The 12,736-nt window shown below is 48.8% G+C and overlaps 1 protein-coding gene across 2 annotated transcripts in view; it reads left to right on the top strand.

Annotated features, from left to right (window-relative positions):
- DPYSL3 (dihydropyrimidinase like 3) overlaps positions 1-12,736 on the top strand; it is a 72,192-nt gene extending 59,456 nt beyond the window's left edge. For both annotated transcript variants that reach the window (XM_073355756.1, XM_073355757.1), the window contains exons 8-14: positions 3,202-3,322; positions 5,510-5,666; positions 8,211-8,352; positions 9,647-9,817; positions 10,347-10,526; positions 11,314-11,476; positions 12,036-12,736. In XM_073355756.1, the coding sequence (XP_073211857.1) occupies positions 3,202-3,322; positions 5,510-5,666; positions 8,211-8,352; positions 9,647-9,817; positions 10,347-10,526; positions 11,314-11,476; positions 12,036-12,124 (1,023 nt within the window). In that variant the 3' untranslated portion in view covers positions 12,125-12,736. The remainder of the gene's footprint in view (positions 1-3,201; positions 3,323-5,509; positions 5,667-8,210; positions 8,353-9,646; positions 9,818-10,346; positions 10,527-11,313; positions 11,477-12,035) is intronic.

Below are 12,736 nucleotides of genomic sequence, written 5' to 3'. Positions count from 1 at the left end.
GGACCTGAAAGTCAGTTGGGGTCTTCCTGCCTCCTCCATCCTTGCCAGGCACAAAGATTCCCCAGTCAGAACATAGAGTGAATGGAAATTGGAGGGCTGCATGACGCAGTAATGAATCCCCCGGCTACAAGTAACCCCAGCACAGCTGTATGAGGTGTGCAGCTCTAACGAGTGAAAACTCCCTTTTCACGTGAGATTTGAATCCCTGCAGGGAGCAGAGATGTTGAGTAATGAGCTGCCATTGTACATCATCGCTTTAATTACTATAATTACACCTTAAATGGGAGGGAAAGATTGGCCACAGAATTCTAAACGCTAACGTGTCTCCCAGTTGTTTGGAGGAAGTTCTCTTCTATTCCCTGTGACCTAACTGCCACTATCAGCTGAAAATCATATTGTTGTATACTTCCTATGCTTTCTATTTCCACCCCCCAAATCCACAAAGTTTGGAAGCCCAGGCTGCATACTCTCCAATGTCCACGTGATCTGTGTCTCTCAGGTGCCTCCGCTGTTTCAGTGACACAGAGCCACACAGACAATCTCATCCTTTCTGTCACAGAGCTGTCTGCTGGGATTACACACCAACCACCAACATGGTCTCCTCACCATGAGTCCAGATGGCACGTGTGGCCTGAACTCACTCAGCATAGCCCGTCTGGTCCTTAAAGTTTGCAGCCATATTACAGATGTGCCACTTTGTGGCTTTTAGGAATTGAGTGGGGTGGTTAACGCTATAGAACCCTGCAAAAATCTGGAGAATGAGGGATACAGTTAGAACTAAGTAAGTCATTTAAAAAGCCCCCAATACCAATGAGTATCTGTTGTGCCGGGGTTTAACTGCATGGCTCCCCTTGACCTAAATGGGACTCATGAAGCTAAATATTCCTCTCCTCGCTGCTTTGAAGGTTTAGTTCTCAAGGTCTTTCCCTTGCTGCCTTCATCATGGGAACCAATGCTCAGAAATAGTTCATGCATCCAGACCCACTGGGAAAGGGTTGAGTATTTGGCTGAGGTTAGCATAAGCAAATGGATGTTCAGGACACATCTGATCTTATAGCCAGATGATATAGGAGCAGAAGTAGCACCCTTAGTATCATTTTGCAAGATGGAGGGGAAGAGGGAGTAGGTGATGAAGCTGATTGTGTACCTAGAAAATATATACACAGACCAAGTTATACTTGTTTGCAAGCACAGCTCCTCTGTGACAGGGTTTCAGGTATCTCTGCTCTTAGAGCTCCATTTAGCACGTGCAAACATGTTACATGCAGAAGTACAACCTCATGACAAGCTAGTAAGCATTTGTTAGGCTGGAAATAAAAATAGACACAAGGGTTCTCGGAACAAATATCCCTTGCCGCCTGACCCATAATACACACTTAAAGTGCTCTAGACCCATTGTTTGTGGCTGTGGTTTGTGAAGGCATCCTACTGTTCTGGAACCATTGCTCCTAGGAATAGTTAACCAGGGGACTCCTTGGAGCTTGTTGTTGCTTGTCCTGTATCATTGCAGTTTGAAAGGTCAATCTAGAGTGCGACAAGCTGTGTGTGTGGAATGTTCACCATAATCACCAGTGAGGGGAAGAGGGTTGAAATGTAAGGGTGTCATGTCAGTGATCATTTGATACTGCACAGTGAACTGCTCCAAAATGTCATCCCAGTGGTTTGCAATATCCAGTGGGTAAGAATATTTTTTAATGGCTGAGGTTGACCCATCTCTGCATAAGGACTTACACACACTTAGAAGTTTGTATACTGTATTATATTTTCTTCCTCACATTTTTCATTCTATGCCCCCAAGGACCATTTTACCACCCATATGAAACATTTTTGTTGAATCCAGTAACCATAAGGACAATAGCGTAATGGGTTTGTGTGCATTGCTCAGTTTTCCAGTTGTGGGAGAAATCAGGTTTGCATAAATGGGTGATTCAGCAAGAAGTGCTGTCTGCAGAAGGCAACCTCTAGTTCCCCAGGGGAATTTGTATTATATGCTTATTGGTACCCTTGCCTTTTTAAGGTTTGGGGTTTCTTTTTCTTTTCCATAATTTTTTTTTTTTTAATACTGAAGCCTTAAGCCAAACTGTTGACCAAGATCTTGGAAGGCTTTTTGGAATGAAGTCGGGCTGAAAGGGGGATGATGTAATTCTTTAAAGATATCCCTCATGCTGAAATACTGAAAATTCACCGTTACAACAGCAAACAAGATATAAAAGTCCAGGGCTGATAATCTTGGAGGCTGAAGTAGCCAATAGCAGAGTAACAGCACAAATAGACTCAGACAGGAGCAGAACTACCTGCAAAATAACCAGCTGCGAATTGCCCACACAGACAACCAAGCTTTAATATTAAAATAAATGCATGATGAAGCCTGTGGTAGCAACTCAGTCCTGTGGAGAGGGAACTGGACTGGAAGCCAGGAATCATGATCCTGCTGCTGATTTGCTCTATGACCTTGAGCAAGTCAGCTAACCTGTCTCTGCTTCTGTTTCCACTTTTGTAAAATGAGGATAATGATGCATACTCCCTATAGGAATCTCTTTCAGTTGTATGGATAAGAAATACCATAATAAGTGCAAAATATTATTAAAAGCCTGCTTGAAAATATTATTAAAAGCTCAGATGGGCTGAGAAGCTGGTGAATTTGGATGGAGAGCAGCAAAATATCTGGATCTAGATTAAACGCAAGCTGGGGTTTGTGACTCAGGGCTGGGCATCGATTCTGTAGCACTCAGATCTATCAAGCTTTTTTTACAAGACTTCAGCCTCAGATGATCTCATTCTGATCGTCTTGTTGTTTATCATTTGCACTGTGGTAGTAGGAGCACGTTGTGGACCAGGGCCCCATTGTGTTAGGTGCGGTACAAACACAGAACAAAAAGACAATCACTGTCCCAAAGATCTTACATTCTGAGTATGAGATAAGAGACAGAAGGTGGATACAGAGTGACCAGCCAGGGAGCACAAGGAAACAAGAGACAGAATTGGTCATCTTCATAGGCACTTGTCCCCATTATATGGAGACCTTGGAATTTCCTGTTGAAACCTGATGGGAGAGGGTGATCTTATGGTGAGGTTAAGAGAGAGGGCACCCGTGACCAGTGAAATGACACAGCATGGTGGGATTCACCACATCGTGGGGTGGTTGGTGACGACTCCTCCCTATATGTTGTTTGCAACCTTTGTGTCGCTGCTATGTTCCAGCTGGAGGCAGAAGCCGTCTTCCGCGCCATCACCATTGCTAGCCAGACCAACTGCCCTCTGTATGTGACCAAAGTGATGAGCAAGAGTGCTGCTGACCTCATCTCGCAAGCCAGGAAGAAAGGTGAGTGGCTGCTGTCTCAGATCACCCTCCTTGCCCCGAGTGTGTGTAGCTGGAACACCTTCTGCAGAGGGCCTATGTTTGTTGCTAGCAAGGAGACACAACCCTTGAGTTAATTTAAATTAATGCCTCCTGCTTCCCCAAGTGTCACCCAGCCACTGTGAGGTTTTTCATGACTTTTTAAGTGGGGGTATCCTGGAGTCCTCATGCCCCTTGCGTGAAACTGGGTTTAGCAGGAAACAATTGGGGTAGAAAAAAATCGACTGCATCCCTGCTTACTTACATCCAGCCTGCCCGTGGTCTGGAACTGGGCCCCTCACCATGGTCTCTGTGCACTTAGCTGGCCAGCTGCTGCTCTAGAGTGTGCATATGAGTGAGAGACCAAGTTTGACTCAGAACTTGAAATCCATCATGGGATGAATCTCTGGCTTGCACGGTTTTCTGGCTAATATGGGGCTAGTTTGATGCATGCCCCTCTGTACCAGGCCCAGCTGGAGCTGACTCTGGTTGCGTGCCAGCTGCTAGCACATCAGGGCTGGAGGGTTTGGTTTAAATACCAGAGTTTATCTCCGACCATAAAATGCTCTCTCTGCCAAGCAGAGGCGTATCGTCCATGTGCAAGTGATTTGCGTTGCTAAAAATATCCCCTGGCTGCCTTTTGATGTGCTGGCGCTTTCAGTGGGTGTCTGTATTCAGGTATCAGGCCTTTTAGATGTGTGGGGAGCCCCGTCTGGCAGGCTGGATGCTCCTGGCAAATAGAGGTGACTCCCCCACCCCACAGAGGGGTGTACACACACGTGCATTAGTAATCTCACCATTCCCTTGTTTTCATAGATTCATAGATACTAAGGTCAGAAGGGACCATTATGATCTTCTAGTCTGACCTCCTGCACAACGCAGGCCACAGAATTTCACCCACCCACTCCTGTGAAAAACCTCTCACCTATGTCTGAGATATTGAAGTCCTCAAATCGTGGTTTAAAGACTTCAAGGAGCAGAAAATCCTCCAGCAAGTGACCCGTGCCCCATGCTACAGAGGAAGGCGAAAAACCTCCAGGGCCTCTTCCAATCTGCCCTGGAGGAAAACTCCTTCCCTAGAGATGCTAAATACAATATCTGTATCCATTGTCCTTTTGTCTGTCCAAGTTTGGCACCCACATCTCACCTTCCTCAGCACTGTCTTTGACAGGGAGTAGAGAGAGAGACACAGACACACACACACTTGAAAAGCTTGGCTCGCTTGAGCCAACCCCTCACACTAGCAGGCAGATCTCCATGTGTCTGAGCTGTCTGGGGCCTTTACACAGGTCTAGAGAGGTTGGGAAGAGAAGAAAACTTTGGCTGCCCCCACTCCGGCTTGTTATCAGTGTGACGAAACTGGATCTGTGGAGTGCAGAGGTGGCCAGAACTTTGATGGTGTTTGGTAAATATTTACCTGTCTGAAATGTGCAGAGAGGGAGGAGTGGGGGAGAGAGAACATGAGGCAGATGAAACTGAACAGACCCTGAGAGGTCTGACCCTTCGCCTGGTGTGTCAAGCTGCACTGTGTGTACCTGACTCAGGTTGGAAGCTTGCATTGCAAGATCTGTTCTGGATAGAGCACCCTGCTGCCGTCCACTGGGATTCCTGACTCCTGTCAGGTATTTCTAGGGTGCCAATCACTCTGGTAGCTGTGTGGCTGTTGTTCTTGGGGCTAGATATGAAGGCAACAGGCACAAAGGGTATGCAGCCAGCTAACAGGATTCCTACACTTATGCTGTTGGTCGCTGAGTGGCGCCAGTGTGTTGAGTACAAATGAAGGGAAAATGCGGCCTCTGTACCAAAGAGCTGAAAATACGCAGACGAAGTTGGGACTCAATAAACCTGAGTAGCATGATTTCTGCTGTCTCAGTGGGTGTTCCCGGCATCGCCTGTCCCCAAAGTTCTTTCCTTTCCCGTCACTGACCCCACAGGGGTTTCACCCCAGCAACTTGAGACCCCAGGTCCTTGAGTGGCAGGACCAGGATCATGCCTGGCACCTGTGCCACAGGCAAAGAGTAGATACTGCTTGCTCTCCCTGCCCCCGTACATTCCCACTTGGGGTCACTCCCAGTCTGATCCACACAGGCCAATATCCTAAATCAAAATAGATGAACCAAGTGATCTGTCCATTAAAGGTCCAATTTCATAATCCTCTTCTCTTCTCTACAGGGAATGTGGTGTTTGGTGAGCCTATCACAGCCAGTCTTGGCACAGATGGGACACACTATTGGAGCAAGAATTGGGCCAAGGCTGCTGCATTTGTGACCTCTCCACCTTTGAGTCCAGACCCAACAACCCCCGACTACATCAACTCCTTACTGGCCAGGTGGGTGATTTGCAGTGGGAGAAAACCTCTCCCTTTTCCCCACAAGAATTGCACTGAAGAAATTGCTGGGGCTGTGCCAGTGAAGTTCCATCCCAGGAACCTGAGACTGCTGTGGGTCTGGGGTTGTTTAGGGGGACTTTGACTCTGAATGGGCCAGTGACTGAGGGGGCTGTGGACTCAGCAGCGAGGCACAGCAGGAAGAGTGGAAGCACTGGACTATTTGTTGAGTTGTAAGTTGCAAAACTGGGGTTGATATTCGAAATGCCCCAAAGTTCTGGGGTATCTGGATCCAGGGGATTAACAGTTCTAAAAGTAAAAGGGAGAGGCTTTGTAGGATGCAGAATGAACTGCTGGATTCTCCAACTCCTGTTCTGCCATGTTGAAAATACTGAGCAAATAATAACAATCCGAGTCCCCTTGTTTTCACATGGGCCCCGTTGAAAAGAACGCTTTACATGAAGGATGGTGCCAAAATTATCAACTTGGAGTGACTGCTGCTGCTACAACACACAGTGTACACGGACACTGGGCATTTGCTACCCAGATCTGTCCATCATGTAGGAAGTTAAAGGCTTTACCCCAGTGTTCGTATATTTAACTATATACATGGTGGCTGGTCCTTGTTAGCCAGTGGAGGATATTTACCATTCAAAGCAATGGTATTGATTCCTGTGTTAACTGAAGAAAAACCTTGGACTGGATAAGCAGGGCTGCAGAACAGGAATGAGGTGTGTAGATAGAGTTGTGTATTGGCACAAAACTGGGTTAACAGGAGACTGCAGGCCAGGATTGAGTTCCATTGCTAGCATTGTATGGAGGGGCATGTCTGAAATAATGGGGTGCTGCTGCAGTTCAGGAGTGGAAGTGGCTACTTCGTGATGCCTGGGCAGCTCCAAGACTGGGTTAGCAGCATGTGCCCAAGGTCAGCACTGAGGTGCACTGGCAGAGCTGTGTTGAGGTCCCAGAAATGAAATAGCTGCAGATCAAGATTTAAGGTGCATTTGCTGAGTGGGTTGTGAAAAAGTGTGCAGAGCCCATTGTATAGACTTATCAACCGCTCCCTTCACAAGAGCACTGCATTTACCTGCCTCTGACCAAAAGGAAAACTGTATGAAGAGCCTTGGGACCCACATGTGCCTGTCCCAAACTGCACTGATTTCCTCTGTGTGCAGCCCCTTATATTCTTCTGTAGGATTCTTCAACCAGAGATGAAAGGAATCTCTACTCCCATCCCAGCTGGGCTCTTTGGCTTGTTTTCTTCTCCTGGTACAAAGCTGGTGGCAATTAGGAAGCATGTTTTGTCGTCTGGTTGGGTTTCTGTGTGGGCAGTAGGTCAGACATATGGCAGAAATTGTGAAGGGGAGATAGAGATTATCAGTGGATTAGAACTGAGGTTCCTAGGCCCAGACCAAGGGCACAAGGCTCAGCGTATTTGTGTCTCTGTGCTTTTCAGATTCACGGCCAGTCCATCTGGAAACCCAGCAATCCCTGTACTTTTCCTCCTAATCATTAGACATGGCTTTGAGGATTGTTTCCTTCCACCTTGTCCCCCACCCCACTAGGATGACTTCATTATTATCCTGCATCCTCTCCACTCCCTGAATACCCAGCAGACAGGAAGTTTCCAGAGAACTATATGCAGTTGCTGGTTCGGTCACTAGAGGTGCTTGCTGCTGCCCTCTGGTGTCTTTACACACAAATATACCAGACTAGAGCACGCAGCTCATTCCCTGCAAGCTCTTTGGGGGTGCTTTTTAAACAGGCTTAGGGACCTGGAATCTAATAATAATGAAGCTTCTGTGAACAGCTGAGATGAAATGGGCTTGAAGCAAGCCTCCTGGCTTGCTTACTTTTGCTGGAGATGTCACATGTGCAGCGATACGGCACATTTACAAGAATGGAAATAATCTTGGCATGTCCAAGAGGAGGGCGCTTTTGTGCCTGCTGCCCGAGACGCCAGAGACAAGGGGGTAAGGCCTAGGATGAGGCTGTTTTCGGCAGGCAGTCAGACTTGACTCTTCCAGTGAGGTCTGTGCCCCAGTATAGTGCTGATGATCCACGAAGGGGGTGAGCATCTTTCAGGGTTGGCTCTTTCAGATGTACCATAAAACTAAGCTCCTGGCCACTTGTGGATATTAAAGATCCCATGGCACTTTCCCCATGGGCTGGGCTACTAACCTCAGTGTCCTGGCCACATTTTGGGTTAATTGCAATGTCTGAGCTCAGTTTTCCATCCTGTCTGTTACAAGCCACCCAGCGTGGCTTCCACCCTCTGCAGCGGGTGTGCTCGGGCCACAAGACTCTGCACTGCACCAAAGGCTGGTCCATTGAGTGGCTTTGGCTGTGGCTACATAGGAAAATACAGGGATATCCCCAAAGTAGAAAGGCCATAGATACAGGACTTGGGGAAAGGAAACAGACAAAATCAGGGTCTTCCCATGCATAGAGGTCACCCCTAACCCTCTTCTCCATTTACACTGGAGCACATCGTGCCTGAGGCCAACAAAACGTCTTACATTAACCCTTTTGTCCCCACTCGACCAGTGGCGATCTGCAGCTTTCGGGGAGTGCTCACTGCACATTCAGCACCGCACAGAAAGCAATTGGGAAGGACAACTTCACAGCAATCCCAGAAGGGACCAATGGCATCGAGGAGCGGATGTCCGTCATCTGGGACAAGGCAGTGGTAAGAAATGGATTGGGGTCAGGGGAGGGTAACTCATCCAGGCCCCCCCAGAGGAGGGGGGCATGGTCCTGAGCATGGTGACATCTTTCTCAATGGCAGGTTTACATAAGCCAAGGAGGCAGGAATGAGAGAGCGAATTGTGGGGGGAGTGGAGCACATTCATAGACTTTACGATCAGAAGGGACCATTATGATCGTCTAGTCTGACCTCCTGCACAACGCAGGCCACAGTATCTCTCCCACCCACTCCTGTAACAAACCCCTAACCTATGTCTGAGCTATTGAAGTCCTCAAATCGTGGCTTAAAGACTTCAAGAGAATCCTCCAGCAAGTGACCCGGGCCCCATGCTGCAGAAGAAGGCAGAAAACTCCCAGGGCCTCTGCCAATCTGCCCTGGAGGAAAATTCCTTCCCGACCCCAAATATAGTGATCCGCTAAACCCTGAGCATGTGGGCAAGACTTACCAGCCAGACACCCAGGAAAGAATTCTCTGTAGTAACTCAGATCCCACCCCATCTAACATCCCATCACAGGCCATTGGGCATATTTACTGCTAGTAGTCAAAGATCAATTAATTGCCAAAATTAGGCTATCCCATCATACCATCTCCTCCATAAACTTATCAAGCTTAGTCTTGAAGCCAGATATGTCTTTTGCCCCCACTGCACCCTATTGAGGGTGAGGAGCCAGGACCTGTGAACCATGCAGTGGTGCTGAGAGGTAGTGTGACCTAATGGATAGAGCACTGGACTGGGATCAAGGAGAGCTGGGTTCTAGTCCTGTCTTGGTCAGTGGACTGCTGGCTGACTTTGGGCAAGGCACTGCACCTCAGTTTCCCCATCTGTAAAATGGAGATAATGCTACTGACCTCCTTTGTAAAGGGCTTTGAGAGTGTCTGATAAAAAGCTCTGTATAAGAGCTGGGTATTACTGTTATCTGTGTAAGGGAAATATACCCAAGGCATGCTAGACTCCAGGTTTCACCTAGCTTGTTTGTTCCCCTTATATCAGTTTTCAAAAGCCAGGTAATTTTTAATGCAGGGATATTCCTTTCTAAACAAATTCCAGTGAGTGGGTTTTCCCCTTCAGCTTCAGTGGCTGACCTTTAGTCGATCCTACCAGCTTTAAAGGGAGGTGGACATTTTAGTCTGGACTCGTTAAATTTCTGTTCTCACAGTTCACACAAGGGGCATACTGTTTCCCTGGATACCATCCTCTCCCTCCCCATGATCCTACTGAACTGTGGAGCTATGAATGCAATTAGATTGAGGACCCGCCCATTTTATATCTGAACAGGCCACAGGGAAGATGGACGAAAACCAGTTTGTGGCAGTGACGAGCACCAATGCTGCCAAGATCTTCAACATGTATCCACGGAAAGGGAGAATAGCAGTGGGGTCGGACAGTGACCTGGTCATATGGGATCCTGATGCAGTGAAGATTGTCTCAGCCAAAAGCCACCAGTCGGTAAGTCAGCTGCTGGCCTGGGGAGTGTTGGGAGGTGGTTGGCGTAACTGGCCAGCATGATAAGGTTATCTGCTCTGTTACTGCCAGGTAGGAGACTTGGATGTAAGACAGTAACTCGGTCCTGGATTGCAGAGTTAGACCACTCAGCCCCTGGCTCTAGGAGATGGGCATGCTTCTCCTGAATGCTGAGTGGCAGCACCTCTTGCTCTTTTAGTTCTGAGCCTGAATACAGCATCGAACACCCCTCTGTCCTGACCTGTAACTCCCCTAGTTAGTATTCCAGGCCTGGGCTCACCGCAGGGCTCTACTGGTGGACCTCTATGCTCACCTGAATAGCAGGGGAAGATGCCAGTTTGGAGCTCTAGTCCTTAGCCACAGTCCTTGTTCACACCCCTGGCTATTCCAGTCTCTGGCCGTACACAGTGTGAGTATTGGTTAGTGACAGAGTCTGGACATCATCTCAATTGGCCAGGCTCTGGTGCAGAATGCCTGGGTTCATGCTCCTGTTGCCCTTCCCCGTGTGCTTCAGGCAGCTGAATACAACATCTTTGAAGGAATGGAGTTGCGTGGGGCTCCGCTGGTTGTCATATGCCAGGGGAAGATCATGCTGGAGGATGGCAACCTTCATGTGACACAGGGAGCTGGGCGCTTCATTCCCTGCAGTCCTTTTGCAGACTATGTCTACAAGCGCATTAAAGCCAGGAGGAAGGTAAGGCGTTGAGGAGACCCGGCTAGGAGAATGAGTCCCGTAGGTGTGGGAAAACACTGCAACTTCCTTAGGGGCATAGTGTGTGCACGTGCTGTACTCCCATCGTTGTAATGGTACCGCCAATGAGGCTGCATGCCTGAGTCGCCCTCTTCCCCAGTAGTGGACTCTCCTGCTTTGGTCACTGTGCCCCTTGAGTGCTGCCCGGTTAGTGTATTTCAAACCAGAAATCAATGGGGGAGGAGCTGGGCCCTGGTGCCTCATCGAAGGGTGTAGACCTGCATGTTTGGTATATGCAACCAGCAGAGGTAGCATGTTGGGCTGTTTGCACAGCAGCTCGTAAGTTGCTGTACATGGTGGGAAGGCCAGTTTGGAGGGAACTGAAGAAAGTGAAGGCTACGAGGCTGGGGAGTGGGCAAACACCTTTCTCCCCATCAAGGGGGGCAGTAATCCACAGTGAAGGATTTGCCTGTTGCACTGGACCTAGGGCTCTTTTACAGGTGGGAAATGAGGCTAAGGGATTTGTCCAAGGTCACACAGGAAGTGTGAGGGAGCAGGAATGTGGGCATCTGTGCTGGGGAGGTCTGGTGCACGGCAAGCCCTGTGAGGTGGGGGAGAGCACTGCAGACCTCAGCAGTAGGCATGGTGGCCTTGAATCAGATGAGGGCTGTGGAAGATCGAGGGGCTTCCTGTGCTGTTCAGGGAATCCCGGTTTCCCAGTGCCAGTGCTCTCAGTAACTAAGAGAAGCAGCGTCATTGCTTCCCCTGCCCTCTCTCTCTCTCACAACAGATGGCCGAGATGCATGCCGTGCCCAGAGGCATGTATGATGGGCCCGTGTTCGATTTGACAGCCACGCCTAAAGGCGGAACCCCTGCAGGCTCCACCAGGGGATCCCCTACCCGGCAGACGCCTCCCGTCAGGAATCTCCATCAGTCTGGATTCAGCCTGTCAGGTGAGTGGGAGCCGCCTCTGCACAGCAAAGTGCTGCGTACTCATGGACTGAAGAACCCAGTGATACCAGGTCCCAGAGTGCTGGGCACAGGGTGGGACTGGGGTTAGATTTCATACAAACAGTTGTGGTGATGACTTGGGGAGAGCTGACCCTGCCAGTCTGTGGGGCTTGCTGCACAGAGGGGCCTCTAGATGGGGGATGGCTGGAGCTTGCCCGAGCCCCTTTTCCCGTGCAGACTTAAAAGGGGATTAAATGCCAGAGACCTGCTACTGCCTCCTAGTCCCTCACTCCTGACAGCGCAGCTCCAGTGGGGAGGCTCCACAGGGAGGTCTTTGCAGCTGCTGGCTGCCTGAGGGCACTGAGGTACTATTGGACTGAAAGGAGGAACAGGGAAGTGAAGAAGCAGCAGGGTAGGTCTCTTAAGAACAATCTGCTTCCAGTGAGGCATGTAGGGACCTTCTCAGAGACCACAGACCTCCTGACTGGTTGGCCTGTGAGCCACAACTGTCTAATTTCCCTTTCTCCCCTCCCTTTGTTTGTGGTCATGTCCTAATTTCAGGTACCCAGGTCGACGAAGGTGTTCGTTCAGCCAGCAAGCGCATTGTAGCGCCCCCTGGAGGCCGCTCCAATATAACCTCCCTGAGTTAAGCACCTAAGCAGGGAAGGAAACACCAATATTCAAGGGGGAAAATGGTACATTGGTATTTAAGAAGGAAAAGCAATTAAAAACCGTTAAGAGCTGAAGAATCAATAAGCCTCAAGCCTTATGTTTCACAAACGCTATTTGCTACCTAGCTTTAAAAATATTGCTTTGGTTTCTGTTTATGCATAGCCTTAATTTTTTTCTTTCATTTTTACATGCATGCAAATCTGACAGGTCACTAAGTTAAGAGTCTGTAATATACGTGTTGAGTGCTTGTGTGATGCTGCATTGTAAGGAGGGGGCGGAGAAAGCTGGGATGACAGTGACATGAACGAACTAGCTAGGCAGGTTATTCAGAAGGAATCGGTGTGGGGGCGGGGAGGGTGGGTTGTGGGGAGGGATCGTGGGTAGGGGCAAGGTGGGTCTGTGTGTTGTGTCAATGTTCATCTGTTTCCACTCAATGCTGGTCAGACATGGTTGCCTCCGTCTTGTGTTGTGAGGCCCCTCGGGAAGCTCAGAGTCATCTCTGTAACAGCTCTGTTGTATCGCCTCATGTAAGACTTTATTACTTTGTACATTTTATTAAAAAACAGAAAGCAACTGTTCCTTCCAAACAA

The sequence above is a fragment of the Lepidochelys kempii genome, chromosome 8 (genome assembly GCF_965140265.1).
Source record: "Lepidochelys kempii isolate rLepKem1 chromosome 8, rLepKem1.hap2, whole genome shotgun sequence".
Taxonomy (NCBI): Eukaryota; Metazoa; Chordata; order Testudines; family Cheloniidae; genus Lepidochelys; species Lepidochelys kempii.
The sequence above is the reverse complement of the archived record's forward strand: the minus strand, read 5'-3'. Positions and strand labels throughout refer to the sequence as shown.